Genomic DNA, 21,348 nt, shown 5'->3' on the forward strand with positions numbered 1-21,348 from the left:
GAACAAAGCCCTGACTCTTCCCTCTCTTTTTCTCTCTGTCCTCCCTCTCTCCAGATTCCTGTCGTTTGCTGACGTCTAGCACTTGGGAGACAATGGAGAGAGAGGGGGACAGGGGCTGACTACCCGTCTGTCAATGGCGCTTTCTTCCTCTCCGGCCTCTCCCCTTTCTTTCTCCCGGGCCTCGGTTTTCTGCCGCTGGCCCCGGACAAAGCTGTGTATTCACCGCGCAGCGCCCACTCCTCGCTTTTCCAGTAACACAGACAGCGACAGAGTGGGGAGAGACCTGCTATATATAGATGAGTTGATATGAGGACAGGGCGAGAAGATGCACAGACTCCAGAGCAAGACAACGGCAGATAGAGAAGCAGACAGGGGGAGAAAATGAGAAAAAGACGCAGCGGTGTGAACGGAGTGGACACGCTGGAGTGGAATTTCTGCAAAGCCTCATTTCTGGAGGCCTCATTCCATCATTTTGTCACACGTCATAAATATGCATTCATTTAGCCGCTGGCATAGTAGTAGTGAATACATGCACAAATTAATGGTTCTGCAGCACTCCTCTAGCTCCAGCAAGCTGGATTCAGTTATTCTCAACATGAAGTGTAAACCACATCAATCACGATTTGACTTCTTCTACCCTCCTCGAGAATGTATATATGATGAGGAAGAAAGAAGAGGAGGCACTTGACAAGGATGTCCACTTCATCCACTTCACTTTATTTCATTGAGCCTTCTTATCTGGGTTTTCTGTGCTAAAAATCAAGGATCTCTTTTTCCGAGGGGGGCTCTCGGCCGAGACAGAAGCAGAGCATTTAGCGAGAGAGATCGACTTTTGCCTACATTCGAGACCGCGGCATAAATTCTTGCCACTTGTGACAAATCGCAAACCGCTCATTCATCTTAACACCTCAAAACACCCCGCTGACGGATCAGCTGAACAAAACGGAACCATCTGCCAACTTGTTGGCGCCAATCAACTGTCTAAGCTTTGGCTTGAACGTCTAAATCGCGACATCCTTAACAATTATGGCAGATCCTGCCTTCAGGCCCCAGAGAAACAGGGGGATTCTTTATGAGCCTGGCAGGTGCAGAACGTGGCAAGCGCCCAAACTTGTCAGCGCCGAGTGACGGTGGCAGCGGCAGGGGCTGAGCTTGGCAGGCAGAAACTGTATCACATATAGAGAGTGAAGGCCCCCCCCCACCCACCCACCCACCCACCCCCCCTATTCCTTTAGCTGGCAGTGATATAGCACACTAATGTAGGAGAGGGCGAGCTTATCTACTGCTAAATTATACAGAGAGGAGAGGTAGAGGAGACAGGAGAACGAGGAGAGAGTTAGCAGTGAGAAACAGAAAGAGAAAACTCAATCTGTAGAGCCATTTACTGTAGAGATTTTTTTTTTGCGAAATTATACATGAGTCCTCAGCTGCACTTCAGCGATATTGAGGTGGACAAGGCTTCATATCAATTGGTGTTATTAGAGATGACTGAATACGCAGAGTACCTCAGGCTTCAGCCACTGTGTGAATGAAACCATCTCGACTGTCTGCCCGCATAACTCATCAAGCTTGTTTTCACGCGTTGAAACAGTAGCCTCGGTCGCATCCGGTGAGGGCATGTCATTAGACATCCGTAAAAATTTACAGGACATGTTCTCTTGTGATATTGTAATTTTCTTTGATGTAGAATTATTTCCAACGTACATACCAAGTGTGCGTTCAAAAAGACCAGGGATAATTCACAGTCTGGGAAATCAGAGGCTCTTGTCAACTCTATCCATGTCTAATTTTTCTGCAGTGTTGAATATGTTTGTCACAGCTCTGAGTGCAGCACTGATCACAAGGTAGGCGCTGGCAGATGTGCAGAAGAGGGGGGTGGGGGGGGGATGTCTCTTTCGACATGTGGAGGGCTTCTATGAATGGAGAGCGGACCGCTGGAGGGTTTTTCTTGTCGGTCAAGACGACGGCGAGCGAGGGAAAAGGAGACAGAAGAGATACAGACCGCAGAAGCCAGTTCACACAAAGGTCGCAAGACTAACGACCGCCAACGATGATCCAATGGAGTGCACTGCAATCTCAGCTCCCTGAAGCACAAGCCTCTCAGTGTGGGCCAAAGTGAAGCGCTGACAAGTGGGGAACAACAACCACCACCGCCGCCATCATAAACCAATCATAAAGTGGCCTCATAAATGACTAGGTCGGCTCACAGTTTTGCTGCAGGGGTTGAATAATCAAGCGAAATATTTCCATAACCAAATAAAGTAAATGAACCGTGGCAAGCAATTGGCCTGAAAACTGTCAAAAGTTAAGGCTAGAAGGCAGGATTAAATATAAATACATACAGGACGCAGGTTAACAGCCCACTGACTTCAAAACAAAACAAAAGAAGATGTTGAAAAGGAAACGAAAGGGCCACAAAATTTATGACTAAAAAGAATCTGTACGTTGTTATGTGCAGCGTTTCCAGGAGAGTCATCCACAGAACCTCTCTGATGTTAAGAGGTTTGTTGTTGGGAACACGGCAGCTTGTGTGCATGGTAACATTCACGGTTACATTCAAGTGACAAAAGACTACCAGCCGCTGGAATTAAGAGTCTTGTCTGTCGGGAGCAAAGGAGGAAATAGTGTCACGTAAGAGGGAGAGGGAAGTCAACAAAATGTCAGACTTTGACACGGGAGGCCGCTGTTTGCTTCCCGTTTCCTTCCAGTCAACTTTGAACCGTGATGGTTCTGACCCTTAACCCAGTAGTTATTTTATCCAACACCATGATATGTCCTCAACCAAGTCATTTTTGTGCTGCAATCTAATAAAACCTTAACCAGCAGTGTCTGATTACAAAATGCTTTTTTTATTTTCGCAACAGTGAAAAATGGTTTTGAAAGCACTGAGAAGAGATGTTGCTCCGCCGAACAAAAGCTCATATGTCTCCCTTTAAAGGGGCATTGAAAAACCATTTTGTTGTTTAATTGGAGGACTTGTTGGCACAGTCAAAGGCAACTCGTACTAGTTAAAACTGAGCCGATGAAGTGCTGCGATGAGTCACACGGCGCATACAATCCTGTACTGTCTCTCGCTACCCTGTTAAAGAGTGGACGCCGGAGGACGAGGGGAATCATATAAAGGGCCCAAAAAAAGAGGAGCCCTGACATCATCAAATCCGAAAGGTTACTGGCCAACGCTTGGCGCTCCTCCTCAAGAAAAACACTATTGATATTCCGTGGGTTCGGCCGGGGACAATGGCAGGGCCTGTCCCTCCCTCTCTCCCTCATGGCCTGGCATGGCAGAGATGTCACAGAGAGCACCAAACAAATGGATGGAGGGATAGAAAGGGATGGAGAAGAGGAGGAGGTGGATGAGAACAAACGCATTGTTCTCGGGGTGGAGAAAGGGGTATTGTGAACAAGAAAGATAGCTTATGTGGGAGAATGGGTTGGGGGAAGAGAGAGGGACACAAAAGGACAGGGAAAGGTGAAACCTGGCATTTTTTTTTTTTTTTTTTTTTTAATAGATGCCCCTCTTTTTTTTCCTTTTGTGGTTGGAGGTAATCCATAACCCTGCTTTAGGGGACACTTCCTTAAACTTTAAAGAGGAAAAACAGCAGGGACAGTTTCAGCTCAGAGGAGCCATCTTCAGCTTGCCTTTCATCTGTCACAACACCAGAGATCAGTTCTAGGGCTTTTTTTAAAAAAAAAAAAAAAAAATCATGCTCCACACACCCCAAAGCTCCCAGCTGCTTCTTAAAATTTGGCAGGAGGACCCCCAGTAGCTGAATAGTTACCACACTTGCCACATAACACAAAGGTCCCTGGTTCAACTGCAGCCAGGGACCTTTGTTGCATGTCATACCCATCTCTCTCCCCTTGTTTCCTATCTTCCCCTTTGCAGCCCACTGCCCGATAAAGGCGAAAATGCCAAAAAATATCATCTAAAAAAAAACAAACAAACCACATAGCAAAGCACAGTTCAGCAGGGGCAGCGAGCAGGTAGGTCTGCGACAGTAACTTCCCCCGCGGGACCCGGTCTGAACGGGTGACTTGATGTGAACTAACAGCACAGCTGTTTGAGCAGAGGCGAGGACCTCGGTGGAGATGGAGGCAGCTGCCCCCCTCGGTAAACATCAGTGACACATATACACACACACACACACACAAACAAACATGGGCAGTTAAACAGGCTCACTCACATTTTTTTTTTTTTTTTTGCACCGAGATGATAAAAAAACAACTTCACTCACTCATGCACAAAAGAGGAAACAAATACAGAAACGCCTCAGCGTGCAGACACTCATGCTGAACACAAAAGGTACACAGAGATTCACAGACTTTCACGCTTCTTCACTTATACAATCACACGTACACAAATTAGGTAGAGACAACTCTTGCCGCAGTCAACCTTCAGAGTAATTCACAACAAAAGCCGGAATCATACAGCACACACAATATGGAATTGAATTCATTACATATTTGCATTTTCAATATTTCATGCTCTGTTGCCTGTTTGATTTCCATTAGGGCTTTTTTTTTTTTTTTTTTTCCATTCTGCATATTCACTGTTTCAAGCCAACTTCTAAAGCAACAGTGCAGCTGACAACTGCTATTTGAAATTCAGATTGTAGTAACACCAGCAAATCCCTTGTTTCTATTCAAAAAAAAAAAAAAGTGACGAGATGTGATGATGATATTCAAGATGAATGTCAGATGTACCCGAAGTAGCTTGCAGGAGGAGAGACGTATCTACAGAGCATACTGCAACACCTTTAAATCTTCATGTGGTGAAGGTAGTGAATAAAAATGAAAAGAAAAGCTTGTTTGGTAAACAACAGTGGCAGTGGGAAAGGCCAGTCAAATCTGAATTTTGGACTATCCATCATTATTCTACCACAATGGTGTCCTTCTCAAACTCCCCCTTCAGCAGACTCACAGGACACAGCCCACACACTTAGAAACACTCACACACAAATAGGCCAGCCGTGCAGTATGCATAGTTGCATACCGAGATAGCATAACACAGAGATCTCACATGCACTTGAGTATACAAACCGCTCCGCATGTGAAAACACTGACAATATTAGGGCCACATACAGGGTGAGTCACCACAGAACTGGCAAAAAAATTTTTTATATGCAAATATCCTGCAGACAAGCCAGACGCTGTAAACTGGATGAATGCATGCAGCTGCAGGAATGCTAGCCCACCAACGCATGATATTTATTTCCTGCATCTCATTTTGCTTCAGCAGAGCTTCCTGCTGCAGGTATGCTAACATATTGCACATGCTAACGTGCTTAACTGAACACAATGTGTTAGCTGAGGCTGATGGGAATATTCTGCAGGTATTTGGGTCAAAATAAAATGACCGTGGTGCTGAATGAAAAGTCAAGGGATCACTAGCTATTACAGTTCATCCTGACAAGAGAGAAATTTTCATGCCAATCCATCCAGCGGCTGTCTAGACATTTCACTCAAAACGACAAATATGAATCTCATGGTGACTCTAGAGAGAAAGCGGGAATCACTAAAGTTATTAGGATTTATCCTCTGAGGACCATGAGTGTCTGTACACAATTTTGTGGCAATTCTTCCAGTAGATGTTGAGATGTTTTGCAAGATAGGTGACCTGCTGGTGGTGCAACAGTAAAAGTCTGAGGTTCACCAAAGTCAGTAGGTTTTAACATCTGTGGATCATGAAGGTTTGTACAAAATTTAGCAGTTATCCATCAAATAATTGTTGAGATATTTCAGCCTGAATCAGATCAGACCAACCACCATTTCCCATCCCTGGAGTCACACCGTTAGCATATAGCATGTTTATAAATCCTTTAGCAAGCAGCTCTGCTAAAGTGCTCACCGTTATAATTTATTTGTGGTGAGATGTGCAGTTTGCAGCTCTTTGCGCTTTTTTTGATGCATGATCTCTATACACATGCAAAGCAAAACTCTCAAGCAGTCTTTGTCAGTGTCAACAAAATATTTCCTGCACATTCACTCTATTCGGCATTTAACGCAATTCCGAGTTGCTTGGGGTTTTTTTTTTTTTTTTTTGCACAGACAAAAGCACAAAACACATTTAAAACACTAAGTGGTTCAGTCTGTGTCACAAGCCCACTCATATCCTCTCACACAGCATCACTATGCAGAAAACTCACAATCCTCTTTGCCTCTCCATGTAATAACTGTCCGTCCTTGGCTCTCAAACTGACCCCCCCCCCTAACACCACCAAACACACACACACACACACACACACACACACACCATCAGTTTCGGATTGATTCAGGTTGGACAGTTAGTGGATTTCCATCATCTAATGCAAGCTGTGAGTGCTTCTCTTTTGTCCTGCTGTTTGAGCAACTGTCTGCTCCTGTGTCCTTTTCTTTTTTTTAAAATACTAACAACATCTCAGGCAGCCAGCAATCTCCTTGGCATGTCCTCTTATTACCACACACATTGAATGCACCTCGCTGCTGCTGCTGCTGCTGCCTTTTGAGTGCTCAAGCAGAAATCAGGCCAGTTGAAATTATTGGTATGCCGCCCTTACATTTCATATTTTGCACACTGAATTTTTGATAGGGATCTATTACCGGCAGGTATGCCTTAAGTGCCGAGTCGATTCGGGTTTTGGGAATTTATGTGCAGGGTATGCAGCATGATGTTTACGCAATTTTGGCTCTGAAAGGAAAATCGTAGTCGATAAAAGGAGCAGCTTCAATGAATCAATAACACAAATGACAGGATGTTTAAAACTGGCGAGAGCCTTTATTTTCATTCAACATTACAAAAAGAAAGACGCTATTTACAATTACATTGAATTTGCCATTATTTATTATTCTCTGCTGATCACTTCTGGCTGATCAGTAGTAGTCCTCCGGGTCAGCTTTCTCCCCCTGATTCTGAATCTGCTGCTGCTTCTTGTACAAATCAGCAATCTGCAGAGAGAAGAAGAGATGGACGGAGATTTTAGAGGAAGGGAGGAGGACGGGGGGGGGGGACAGGGTTCACACGAGAGAGCATGCATGAAAGAAAGAGGGCGGGAGGGGAGGGAGAACATCATGAAGTCAGGTCAGTAACATGAAGAGAAAAAAAAAGCTAAAAATAACAGTTTGATTATTCATATCCGAGGCTTTGAAGTCGGTGACTCCCAGCTGCTGACTGGGAGATGGAGGTTATGTTCGCTCGAGCTCATCAGGATTTGAGGGTGAGGGGTGGAAGGCGGGACAATGAATAATGTGTGAACAGCAGGACCACCTCGAATCAGCTGTATTAGTTCCAGTACAGCAGGGTGGCACAGTGAAGAGGAAAACACTGAAACATCACATTTCTACTACAGAGAATCAAGGTTAAGCTTTGATTCTCCGCCTCAAACTGACTGAGTTTCAATTTAATTGTCTGCTAAATCACACACACACACACACACACACTCTGCGCTAACAAGTGTGTGAAAATAATTGACAAAAGTATTTAAATGCAGCTGCATCCTTCATTTGATGTTCTGACCTGACTCCCGACTCTAACGGGCACAAACGACTCGAGAGTTAACAGACGGCTGTTAATTAAAGTCAGTGAATACGACCTGAGTTAAAACAGTTTTTGGGTGTCATCGATACTACGTTTGTGTAACTGTTGTGTTCGCTGTTACACAACAATGATTAATGTTTTGTGTGATACCTGGGTAGGATTTTAGAGGACAGAAAAATAAAATCACAAAAATTATTATGCGACTATTTTGATAATCGATTGTCATTAAACTTTTTCTCACTCAAGCTTTTTTCCCCATTGTGAAAAGTTTTTCTTCTTCAGACAAAAACAAGTAATTTGTAGATGTCAGCTTGGCCTCTGGGAGATTGTGATGCATATTTTTTATGTTTTATAGACAAAATAATTAATCGTTTCATTAAGATAATAAACCGACACTTACAGATAATAATAATCACTGGATGCAGTCTTAATTATTTTTCTATTGATTGACTTTTATATGCAAAGAGTTCAGACTTGATCAATATATCTTAGAGGTGGATCGGGTTAGTTGGTATAAAAGTATTTCATATAATAACAACGCAACGCATGTGTTGACTCGCAATGTGCTGAGACGGGTTATAAAAAAAAATATGATGTGCTGTTGGGTCGGTGGGCAGGTCAGAGGTCAGGAGCAAGTAAACATCATGTTAGAAAGATAAAAACATCCTGATAAATAACTGAAATTTTTATGTCTTTGTCAAAATTTACTGTCATTGAGCCGAGTGTCCATAAACCAGTAAGCCCCACTGATTAAGAGGTAATGGTTTCGTGTTGAATACGATCACAGGTGAGCGTGTTTGCTGGCCGATAGACGAACGCGTGTTTGGATTCAGGTGAGGTAAGAGTCGACCTGCAAATGTCTACTGTACAACATAACTCACTGTTTACTGCCCTGCAATACATTACACGGATTCCAACAAAGCTTTACCCGACTGTTATACAACATTGTCCTTGCAGCTTTATTCACCCTTGAAATTTTACAGAGCATCTCTTGTGAAGTGACCATGGTGACGCGCCGTCTCTATACAGCACTTCAAATAACACGGCGTAATACCTCGCCAAACAAACATGATTGAATTTTTAATGGCTTACGCTCATTATTTTATTGCACAAGGTTGACCTGTTTGACCTGCTGGGCCTCTGCACAGAACATCTAGAGAGAGTGTTTGATGCTGAAAACGTATTTCACTGCTTTCATCTGCTGTTTCCAGTACAGATGAACTTTTCTGATGTACCTGAGCTCCGGTCGTGGCGTCTTCTGGCTTCTTGTCGTCTCTGATCCGGAGGAAACGGGGGAACCTCAGAGAAATGCCCTTTTCTGAATCCACCTAAATAAAAGACAGGACCACAATCAACTTTTATAATCAATCAGCTGATTACATGTGAGCGTTTGTCCTGGAAATGTAGTGAATTAATTCTTTCAATGAAAATATCAAAGATAAGAGTGATTTTTAAACCCTTTGAGCTCCATTAGATAACCTCTAAAAACTTCTCATTATTACCTTCAAACCATTGAACAGAGAATAACCAGTGCTATTTAAAATGCTGGATGTGAATCACTGCATTCTGGATGCTTTAATGGATCATACACACACATAAAATTTAGGTTTGCCAAAACAAAATCCAGTTGCAAAATGCATTTTACCAAAATTTTAGGGTGTCAAATATGACGAGTGAATAACAGAAAAGCATCCTGACCAATAAACAACATAAACAACTATTAAGTGAACTCGTTACAGCCTCTTCTCCCGTTAAGGAGAATGGGACACAACCTGCTTGCATTATTACAAACAGGAAGCACAGCTCAGACTCACAGACGTCTTAAACTGCGGGCGCGGAGCCAGCGTCACGCTGCGGATTGATATCGTTGACAAATTGTGATTAATTGTGAGTTTATTGGTGTAGTTATGGTAATAATCTGAGAAAACGGCGGAGATGACAGGTAGCCGATGTCTTACAAGTGTTGCTGTCATGATACGATTTCTAATAAACCCTCTGAAGTGATTGTTCCACCGGCGAGTGAAGCTGTAGATACATGATGCCATAACTAGAAATACTATATTTTAAGGTTTCATGACAATGAAAAGCAACATGTAGAACATTTAAATTTAGATTTGAGTGACTAATAAAAGGTAAAAACTAATATTCTGAACATATTTCAGTTACCTCTACTATTAAAAACACACGGCGGGACTTTGTGTCCAACATGCAGCCATTAAACGCAGCATCTTTTACAACATTTTTAATAACTCAATAAACGAGCACCGATTGTGACTTTTGCTTGTAGACAACAGACCATAACAGGGAGAACATTTTAACAGGCTGAACTGACCAATCCCATGGCAGCCTTGTAGATGGGCGACAGCGACAGGTCGGCGCACTTCACTTCCCAGACCTGCACGGCGTCCAGCCACACGTCGGGCTCCGCTGATTGGTCGATGCGGTAGTAGGCGCGTGGCTTGGGCAGAATGTGCTCCTGCAGAACATAAAATAAGAAAAAGGACCTTTCTCGTTATCAATTATATTCATTTAGTGAGTAAAATATTTTTAAAAAAAGATGCTTTTAAGTTTCCAGAACTCAAGGTGACGCCTCAAACTCCAAGATATTAAATTTATAATATAATAAAAGATATACAGTATAGACTGTAGATATGTAGAGACATACATAATGTAAAAAAATAGGGCGATGCATTTATGAAGAGCCTGAAAAAGAGACAGTGACAGAGTGGCTCTGGTTGCCCCTGCTGGATCCTGCTGCTGCCGCCTCACCATCACGTCCCCGAGAGACGGCCCCGGTTTGAACACCCTCTTATTCAAATGATACCTACTCGACTGAAGGACAACATAAGAGGGTGATTTTCAAACCGCATTAACGCCCACGTGAAAGATTTCATTCAGAAACACCTTGATATACATGATTTTATTATTTGATATTCACCTACGATTAAAAAAAAAAAGCCCAAAAAACATAAAACCTCGAAACCAGGAACTCAAACGTTCCTGTTCTGCAAGCAAACAGAGAAAACTGTCAACTTGTACGATATTTAATAGTCGCCTTTTTTTAACTCTGACACAAGTAATCATTCCGTCAGCGTAGGTGTCACACTTACACTTACAAAAAATGACACCCGTCTCGTTTTTTGGCGTGAAACAACCGTTTCAAGCGGATGAATGAGACTCTGAAACAGTATAATGTTAACTAGACTGCCGCAGTGTCCACAGAACTGGGTCATAGTCAAGTAAAGCTGGAGAAAAAAAGAAGAAGAAGGGCTCCAGCTCCAGCAGTAGTGGTGGTGGTGGTTTTTCTCGCACACATTATTTATACTGAAGGCATTGGAGTGACACTCTTTATACTGAGTGAATTACAATGAGTGAGCTGGTAGGCATGCGGAGTCTTATAAAACACTGCCGCTGATAGACGTTGAGTCCTGTCTGGGGGTCTGACTCGCAGCCTCTCGGTTACACGTATCCATGTAACTGTACTGTAGACAGGTCAGGTATGAGCTGATTAAATAGTTTCTTTGTATTCATTGGTTATAAAATGAAGCAATACAATTTTACAAATCTTTCTAGAACATTATAAATATAAATAAAATATATTTAAGTCTAAAAATGCTGTGATATGAATGTGTGCGGTCCGTTATATGCAAATATTTGTGTTGATTTATATGCATGTACGCCTCCGGAGCCCTGGGTGAAGCATTCACCTGGAGGGCATATGTACTGATACTTAAGGAGGGTAATTAACATTAAACACTAGTGTTGTTGCTGGAGGAAACATACACTATTCCTGCTTGTTGGTTTATTTGAAATTAAATGGATCAGTGGACTATGTAGCAATAATGATAAGCTAAAAAAAGGTGAACTTGACTCATTGTTTAATAGAAAAATTGTAGATTTTATAAAATCAGTAGCTTGTTACAGCTTTTTAAATGTGAATATGTTGATTTATTTTGTCCTTTATGATAGAAAACTATATATTTGAGTTGTGCACTGATGGACGGGACAAAGCAAGACATTTTAGGTTGCATCTTTTGACGTTTTTTAACCTGTTTTCTGACATTTTATAGATCAATTAATTGAGAAAATAATCAACAGATTAACCGAGCCATATTCCGGTTTAGCACAAACTGGGTCTGTACTCATCATCCCTCCTAAAATCTGTTATTCAAATAGTGGCAAAGTCTGGAATAAGAGCCCTCCGGCTCCTCGTAGAGCGTAATCTCTCATGTTCTTATTAGACGTTTTACATGTGAAACATCTGTGCAGGAAGTGCTGAGTTTCACTGGCGGCGATGTGACAGTGTTCAAAAATAAATAGGAGATAATTTCAGAGTAAAAACTTTTTGTGCTGATAGAATATACACTGGAATCGGTTTATCAAAGCCTCTACTTGAGAATTTAAAGTACTTTTGTACTTTTTGTGATGAAATTATGTAGTTTTGGACATCATTTCTATCAGTAATAATACCCTTGTGCTCACCGAGTGAATTACTGAGATCTGGAAGAAAACGGGAACATCACTTAGACTAAAGACGAAGCAGTCAGACGATCGAAGAAGAATGGTGAAAATACACACTGCTGGTCGTAAACTGTTCATAAACACATTTCCTGGTTCAAATTTTGTCCTACGGCGCTTTTTTACCTCGTTTTACCTCCAAATAAATCAGTCTTTAATAATAATTTGACTAAACTCTCGGCTCATCTACAACCCGTCTGATCAGACGTCGTCGTATTGATGTTCTTGGCGATGTAATGATGGACAAAACTACGCGACAAGACCCGAGCTATACAACTCTCCTTTAATGGTGTGTTTTTACAGCCTCGACGTCTACACAGTGAGTTATGTAGGAGCACTGGTGTCGGATTTGTACTGGCCAGGGTAACAGAATAAACATCCAGACAGAAAAAAAAAAAAAAAAAAAAAAAAAATTGGGATCAGTGCGTCCCTCATTATAGCTCAGCACCTCTCCTTCCAGAGGAGTGTGAACAGAGCCAATCATCTTCCTGTCTAGGAGTCCCATCGGCCCGCGGCTCTGCAACCAAAGCAACACGGCCACACCGCCGGTTTGCCTTAATTCACCATCCATCACCTTCAGACGGAGGGCTTCATTACAGAGCGCTACAGTACAGGCTGTATTGGTCTGGAGGAAAAAAAAAAAAAGGTTACACCGCCTTCTCAATCACTGTTTCCCTGTGATTCTGCACGGTGCAGCAGTTTGTACCGCCGAGTCCGAACCCTTAACCTTTAAAATATGACTTTAATAAAACAACAACAGTGTGTGCTACGTTTGTCAAGTGTTATCTCACAATTAGTCTCTTTGATAAACAAATGACCGCGTTTTCAAAAGCCTCTCTGTTTTTATTTCTGTAAAAAAAAAAACAGGTCTAAATATAACCGATAAAGCTCTTAAATGAACTCTGACTCTCATTTTTCAGAGAGCGGTTGTCAATTTCTTCAAATGTTGCTGCTGCTGCTGCTGCTGCTCTGGAACAAAACCTCTTCAAAAGTAAATTGAAAAAGCAATTCATTACCTAACGTCAGAGCGCTGCTAAACAGTCGCTCCGGACGCACGTTTTTTTTTTTTTTTATTGGTGAAACAGAAGTAGTTTATGGTCGCTGGCCGATATTTTCCCCCACGTACAGACTAAATCCACAAATTGATGTGTTAAAAAAAAAAAAAAAAAATCATAGCATGTTTTAAAATTGTAGATATTATGTGGACAAAACCTGGAGGGGGAAAAAAGAAACTTATATTCTGTAACACTTGAGCTTATTTCTATTACTTCTCTCATGCTGGGGAGGTTAGAGTACCTGAAGGCATCGTTTACGAAAATGGTTGCGGTATTTGAATTTTATTTCAGAAGTGTTTTTGCACAATAGCCGTCTCATTTCGATGTGAATATCTCCATTTATATCTGAATAGATGGAATGAGTGAAGAACTCAATTAGGGAATGATTATTTCTGAAATGAACGGGCTCCGAAGAGCTCAGCGATACTCGATCCGGCTCTTTTAACCTCAAAAAAATGACGTTGATTCAGAAGGAAATACCTGTGGCTTCACAGTGTTAAAAGCTCAGGTTCTGAAGACAAAACAAGTGTTGATTGTGACATTTTTTGTGCAATAGTTACAGCGTGCCACTTTACCTTTAAGAACTTGTAATGCTGCTCCAGATCTTCATCCTTGAAGCCTGTCCCGATCTGGAAGAGACAAAAGGAGATAAGACACACACACACACACACAGATATACACATACACGTATTCCCTCATGGTGAGACAGCAGACATTTGGCAGCGAGGCGGCAGAACACAGAACAGCGAGCGTATCCCCTCCCGACACCACAAGCGTCTTGTCTGCCTGCTTCGCCTGGAGCGTCGTGTCACCTCTCAAAAGACCCGAACCCGCTGAGACACGAGAATCACCTAACGGGCTGACATGCACAGAAAGGGAAAGAAAAAAAAAAAAAAAAAAGGGGTGGGGGGGGGGGGCTGGTGTATCATGCAAATATAGTGTTTTCCAGCTCACAGATGTGTTCGAAAAAAGGTTTATTCTGCAGGTGTCAACAAATGCTTTATGTTTCTGAGGCTGCAATGGCCACAAGGGCGTTTAGAGGTGTTTCATTCAAACCGTGGCACCTTTATGGTTTTCATTTTATCCACCTGGCCGGACCAAGGCCTGCTCCCAGCAAACAGTGCAGTTTGTAGGAGTAAGGACATATGAAACAACTAATCCACACGAAATACAGATACAGAACGGCCCTGTAGGGATGTTTTCTGTTAGTTAAGAAAATTTAAGATGTTTTATGTTTTGTTTGATGTAATCACACAGGTGTGTGAGAGCTAACGTTACTAGGAGGTAGGCAGGTTTTCAGTACCAGTGAAACAACAACATAGAAGGTTTGATACAGATTAGAGCATTCTGCTAATTGATTCCTTGTTTTGAGTCATTTTATGAGAAGAAAAATGTCTGAATTCTCTGATTCAAGCTTCTCAAATCTCTGGTTTATTTATTTACTTCTATGACAAACTAAATCTTTGGGTTGTGGACTGTTGGTCTGGACAAAAGAAGACATTTGAGGACGTCACCTTGGACTTTGGGAAACAGTCATTGACATTTTTCACCATTTTTAGACATTTCATAGACCAAACATCTAATCAACCAAAAAATAAATAATCCACAGATGAATCAATAACGTATTTGATGAAGAATGTTCTGAAAAGTTGGATTTAGTATTTGTAAGTTTTGGATTTATGTCTTGGATGTAGAACAGTGTCACAAGGATTTTAAAAAGATGTTTTGCATCTGTCGTGATCTAGAAATCACACGACTGACCGATGCACCACAAAACTTCACATTTGAGAAGCTGAAACCAGAGAATATTTGGCCTTTGTGCTTGAGAAATGAATGAAATGTTTAATTGATTAACAAAATAGTTTCTGATCTTTTGTTTTGTTTATCAGGATGATGGATTAAATAAACTCATCGTTTCATCTCTACAAAATCTCAGACACCCTGATGAAGGCAAGAAAGATGAAAATATTGAGGTGAATAAATCATGTTATAAAACTATGATTTAGATAAAGCTAAGAATCTGACACACTTTTGATTGCAGGATCCAGTAGGTTGAGGTTTTATGCAGCTCTACAGAAGGACCACAGAGAGGAACGGCTTCTAACACCTGTTTGAAATTGTATTTTTTATTATCTGGGCTTAAATTCTTGTTGTATTTGAACAGACAACACTGCACACTTTGTTCTGAGCTTCTAAGTCAAAAGGTTTTTTTTGAATGTCCTTCTAGAGTTTTCTTTTTTTTTGACACTCACTCCTACTAGCCTATCGCTCCGAGTCATTCCTGCGTCCCATGCAATCAAGCTACAGACCCTTCATTAAAACTCCATCAAAGCAAGTAAGTGGATTCAGCAACCAAGAGAAAGAAAGTCTGTTCTGAGGCATCCAACTGGGCTTAATTTGCTTGAAGCTCTAACACAAAGCACAAAAACATTTAGGGAGATTGGTGTTGACAAACATCCAATACTCATGCTAGGAAAATATTAAAAAAAGCAGCTTTTATGTTCACAGAAGACTTTACAATAAGCCAAAAAAAAAAAGCAGCAATAAGTGTATTATGTTTATCTTAAGTTACACAGATTTGAATGTGATGTTTCAGCAAACTCCTCAGTTTAACAGTATGATTGTACCAATAATGACCAAATAACTAATGAACCTTTTGTCATGTGATTTTTGATGATTCCTGGATGGTTTGTCATCGTATAGGGGACGCCTACACATACAGAATACAGCGTGCACCAGCGTCCAAATGTTTTTTCACAGCGTCTAAACTGAATGAACCGAAAAAAACAAACTATGCTGAGAGTCTCTACCGCATTTTGCTGTCATTTACGGTCACACTAGCTTCTCTGTCCTCTCTGCTCTCTTTGACCTCTTTTGATCGAGAGCAGGGCTCAGCTCCCCCCCTCGCTGCCTCGCCGTCCCACACACACACACACACACACACACACACACACGCAGCGGGCAGCGGAGCAGAGAGGCCGCGGTGGAGCATGACCACAGCGTGCTGGTTAAATTAATAGCGAATTGTTACAAACAAAGCTAAAACTAAAAGCTGTCTTTGTGTGTTTCCTAACTGTTAAGCTTAGTTTGTAATGTTTGTGACGCTCTAGCAGCAGCGGCGGTGGCGGTGGCGGTGGCGGTACCTGCAGGCAGTGAATCACATCAGCAGCAGCAGCAGCAGAGGGAGGAGGACAGAGGACAGGATGAATGACTGATACTGACTGATGTCTGTGTTCTTCTTCTTTCTCTCTGAACTTCACTCGGTATTTTTGATGTCGAGAATATTATTTATTTTACTGACATGTTAGATTTGTTTCCAGTGAGATATTATTGAGTTTATACAGTGACTTTTGCTGTTGTAAACATCACTGTTGCTGCTGGAGAAACAATGTTGTGTCATGTTTAAAATAGAAAACTACTCTCATCCTGCTCTGATTTTTTTTTTAAATCATAAATTAAAAAACAAACAAACGATTCTCTAGTATTGAAAAGGAACTGATGAGAGTACTGATAAATAACCGGACCGATAAGATAAAGATCATACCCGTCCCTACAGCTGGTTGGTGGCTACAGCTTAATTATGGGATGATGAGAAAACCCCAGTGTGTTTTTTTTAAAACAAATATCAATGTTTCCCCTAAATTCATTCTGCAGCGGTGCACCATCGCTGCACAATTATGAGCGCCGCTGCAAAAATTTCACATGATCATTAATATCAACGGGCTTCTAATGATTCTCACTAATGATAACACCCTGGTTACCGTGTGATTGTTTTGAGTCATCGTCCCTCTGCTCGTTCTTCATAGGACGTCTATGTCAAAGGTGCAGTTATAAGAGTAGCCCTGTTAAGGAGTAGGGTAGTGTGTGTGTAATCTATGTGTATAGCAAGCGGCGGTGAATGCGAGCTGAGGCTAATCTGACCAGGCTCACTTAAGGTGGACTGACCTTTAAGGTTGACCGGCTGTTATCATTTTAATGTCAATCTAAGCTCTTTAACAGAGAACAAAATAAATATCTGGCTGCTTTGTCTCCTCTGAGTTTTTTTGCTCTCAGCGAGAGGCGGCTGAGAGGAGGTTATATTTATATTTTTAGATAGTTTTTATGTGTGTAAATTAATTGACTATGTGTACTTCTGTTTGAAAAGTCGGTTGCCTCCAAATTGCCCCTTGAGGGACTAATAAAGTATTTTGAATTGAATACTCCTGTTTTGTGTTACTTTCCCTCTGCCACGGCTCAGCAAGGAAACACTGTCCAGGGAACTAAATCATACTGCTAAAGCCTCATTATCTTCAGCTGAGCTTCACAATGCTTTGTTATACAGAACAGGGCCTGTGGGTTTTGTCCCCCATCACTTACGTTGAAATTACTTCAGGGAAGGGATCTCTCCGCAGTAAACGCGGGCAGGACGAATAATTACAGCTGCCAATGTACATATGAAAAAGGTGAAGCTATTCTTTAACTGTTCTTCTCCTGAGTTTCTTTCCCATTTACCATTTGTGCACATCAAAGAGGAAGAGGACCTGATAAATAAATGACAACACTTGCAAATATCCACATTGTGATATATTTCATGTCCAGCAATATTAAAAAAAAAGGACATGGCAGCCCACCAAACGCTGAAAGCTGAATGCCAAATGCCGAAAAGACGTCAGCCCACCACTTAATTATGAAATAAAATGATGTTGGCTCCGGTTTTTAAAAGGAGTCCTGCAGGCCTCGATGTACTACTTAACTTTTCTGGTGCATCGACAGAACTTTAAGACAGTACAAGGTGTAAATTGAGATCAGATAGGAACGCCGAGCCTGGACACCTCAGGGTGTTATTAACACTTTTAAAAGCTCAGATCTTGGCCACATAAAGATCAGGTTGATCAAACCTCTGTGATTGGACAGGTGACACTGACTGACAGGTATGACTGAGTACTACTTTTTCTTATACATTATTTTGTCTTTTGGCAGACGCTTTTAGACAAATCGACTTACAGGTGAGGCAAGACAATCAAGCGTTAGAGGACAGTGACTCAGACAGAGCCGTAGTACGAGTGCAATGAGAGAGTGGTAGAAAAAAAAATATTATTTAAATATATACATATATAGACGGGTGATAAATACAGGGAAAATCTGAATGAATGAGTGGAGAAACATAACAGATGCAGATATTTCCATACAGGTGCACTGCATGGTACCGTTAAGTAATTAACATCCAATCAGGCTCTGTGGCATGTATACATATATCGAGCAGGACCAGGTGATTCTCAGTTTGTATCAAGATGACAAGAGGAAAACATCCAGATGACTTTGAAAGAGGGGTCATTGTTGGGGCCCCGATGGAAGGAGCTTCAGTCACAAAGACATTGACTAAAGTGACATCTGCATTTAGATCTATGGGAAAGACTTCATTAAACACCTATGGGAGATTTTGGACCAAGGTGTTAGACAGCACTCTACACCACCATCATCAAAACACTAAATGAGGGAATATCTTTTGGAAGAATGGTGTTCATCTCTCCGGTAGAGTTTCATAGACTTGTAGAATCAACGCTGAGGCACGTGGTGGCCCTACACCTTACTAAGACATTTTATGATGGTTTTTCCTTTAATTCGTCACCCGTCTGTAGTAAATAGTAAAGTAAAAGTAAATAACAACTGGAACTTCCACTCTGCAGCTCAATCATCATTTATTTAGAGCCGGAGAGCTGAATATTTTAACATTTTTGACAATGTAAAGATGTGAAAATACTGCAGCTTAAAGCTATTCAAGCAGGAAAAAAAAAGATTAATATGAAAATCAATAACAGACAAAAGACAGGAATTCTTCATCTGACATTTTACGCAGCAAGCGGTATCTTCTGTTGTGTAATCTAAACTCAACATCCGGCCTCGGCTCACTTATCCGGTATAAGTTATCTCATGTCTGAAAACATTCTCCAAAAGAGATTTTATTTATAGAAAGAAATATTATGAACAGAGAAAACCAATACCGCCGCATGACAAGTTCAATCTGATGGGCGCTTTCACCTCCGTTGGCAACCGGCGGAGCTGCTCGGCGGCCAACAGCAGAACTCTGCGGTTATGACGAAGGAGCTGCCAGGTGTGAATGTGTGAAAGTATGTGAGAGTGAGGAAAGTGGTGCTGGGGGGGAAAAAGAGAGAGTGTGTGTGTGTGTGTTCATAGCTCACTAAATCCCTTTACCATGGATAAAGACATAAAAGTTACAGACAGGAGGGGGAGAAAAAAATTGGAGATGGAAGGTTTGTTCAGGACAGAAGTGATGCTCTGTGGTGAAGTCATACTCCGGCTTGTTCACGCTCTTATTATCTCAAACACACACACACACACACACACACACACACACACACACAAACACACAAGTAGTCACGCATGCTCCAATACATGCTTACAACTTATCTTAAGACGCTCCCAGTCAAGCCTTCACACACACACTTATGGACGCATAAAGATTTTTCTCCAACTCAGATTTGAGGGGAAAAGTGACAGTTCAAAAGCAACCACACACACACACACACACACACACTAAATACAACAAACACATTCAAAACACACTCAGCACAAACATAACAAGACTAGGTCAAAACCTAGTATATGGCTGGACCGTAAATGTGCGAAATTGTGGCCAAATTGTTACAGGGACAGTCAGTGGTGGCGTCTATAATGTGAATTCCTGGATATGAAATGTTCATCTGCAATTTTCTGTATTGGTCCCAGTAATATATTTGTTGTTCAAGTGTACTTGAAGTAGCATATCACAAACGTTCAAGGTATAAACGCAGTTACAAGAACAATACTTTCCTCTCATATCATGGGATGTTTGATTTATCTGTTAACTCCTGCTGCTGCTCTTTCATCCGTTTCTATCTGCGGATGTCTGTAAACATATGGTCTCATCCATATGTTTAAATAGGATTAGCATGCTAGGTTAACAGTCTGTCAGCTGTGTGACTTTATATCCGCGCTGTGACGTCTTTCACAACGCGCAAACACTGTTAACACACCTGTCACCTGCCCAGCATGGTGCTGTTAAACCGGAAACACTGCGGCTACACCTTAGTTTTATACAGTTTATTGACTAGCGCAGCTGTACTAATAATGCTAACGGTGCAGGCTAGTGAAATGGATCCGTTGCATCTCTTTGTATCCATGGGTTGGTGCTCCTGTCAGCGTCGGAGCTTAGGTCAGTAAATGTGTGTTTTTAAAAACTTATTTGGGGACTGTGCTTAGGGCTCCTGTATAAACGCCCCCCGTACGCCACATGACAAGTGTAGTTGTCGTCAACTCAAGTACTTCACTTGGATCACCGTCTCTCCTCTGCTCCGCTGTGTGTGCAGCACACACACACAAAGGGCTCAGCAGAGAGCAGAGGAGAGCAGCATGACCATAAATGACAGCAAAACGCAGCAGAGACAGTGTTTATTTATGTTATTTACCTAATTTATGTGCACTCGCTTCACTTCAGCTCAGTGTGAGAGTCTCTACTGTGTTTTGCTGTCATTTATGGTCACACCACTCTCCTCTGCTCTCTGTCTTTCAGCAAAGGGCGGGGCTGAGCTTGCCGTGTGTGTGTGCTGCACACACAGCGGAGCAGAGGAGAGATAGTGATCCAGGTGAAGTACTCGAGTTAACAGCTACACTTCTAACTTTGCTGTAAGTGCAATAAAAGCTTCTCCAGTAAAAAGCCAAGAAGAGTAATTTATTAATGTAATCTGTGCAGAAGATGGACAAAGACAAAACAGGAGCTTGTGTTTAAAAGAGGGGCTACTTCTGTCGCATAGATGTGGTTTGGGTAAAAGTCTGACAGGGACTAGAAACTATTTATTCATTGAATTTACAGAAAATGTGCTACATCATGATATGCATCGTTATCTAGATATGAAATGACCTTTATCGGGATGAGATTTCGGTCATATCACACAGCTCTAGCACAGGTAATCTAGAACTGCAACGATAAGTTGATTAATCAATCAGACCGAAAATTAACCAGCAACTATTTTGATAAATCGATCATTCTCTGGTTCCAACTTCTCAACTGAGAATATTTTCTGGTTTCTTTAGTTTTCTATGATAGTAAACAAAATATCTTTGGGTTGAGGACTGCTGGTCAGGACAAAAGAAGACATTTGAGGACATCAGCTTTAGGAAACTGATCAACATTTTCCACAATTTTAAGACATTTTATAGACCAAACGTCTAACTTATTCATCTAGAAAATAAACATATTAATTGATAATGAAAATAATGGTTAGT

General features: G+C 41.5%; 1 protein-coding gene across 1 annotated transcript in view; it reads right to left on the reverse strand.

Annotated features, from left to right (window-relative positions):
- Positions 1-6,729: 6,729 nt before the first annotated feature.
- The window catches only part of lig1 (ligase I, DNA, ATP-dependent), a 54,085-nt gene continuing 39,466 nt past the window's right edge, over positions 6,730-21,348 (reverse strand). Inside the window, exons 24-27 of the mRNA XM_044369080.1 lie at positions 13,662-13,715; positions 9,846-9,989; positions 8,749-8,841; positions 6,730-6,924 (exon numbers count right to left, since the gene is read on the reverse strand). Coding sequence (XP_044225015.1) covers positions 6,850-6,924; positions 8,749-8,841; positions 9,846-9,989; positions 13,662-13,715 — 366 coding nt within the window. The 3' untranslated portion in view covers positions 6,730-6,849. The remainder of the gene's footprint in view (positions 6,925-8,748; positions 8,842-9,845; positions 9,990-13,661; positions 13,716-21,348) is intronic.

This window comes from Thunnus albacares, chromosome 12 (assembly GCF_914725855.1).
Source record: "Thunnus albacares chromosome 12, fThuAlb1.1, whole genome shotgun sequence".
NCBI lineage: Eukaryota > Metazoa > Chordata > Actinopteri > Scombriformes > Scombridae > Thunnus > Thunnus albacares.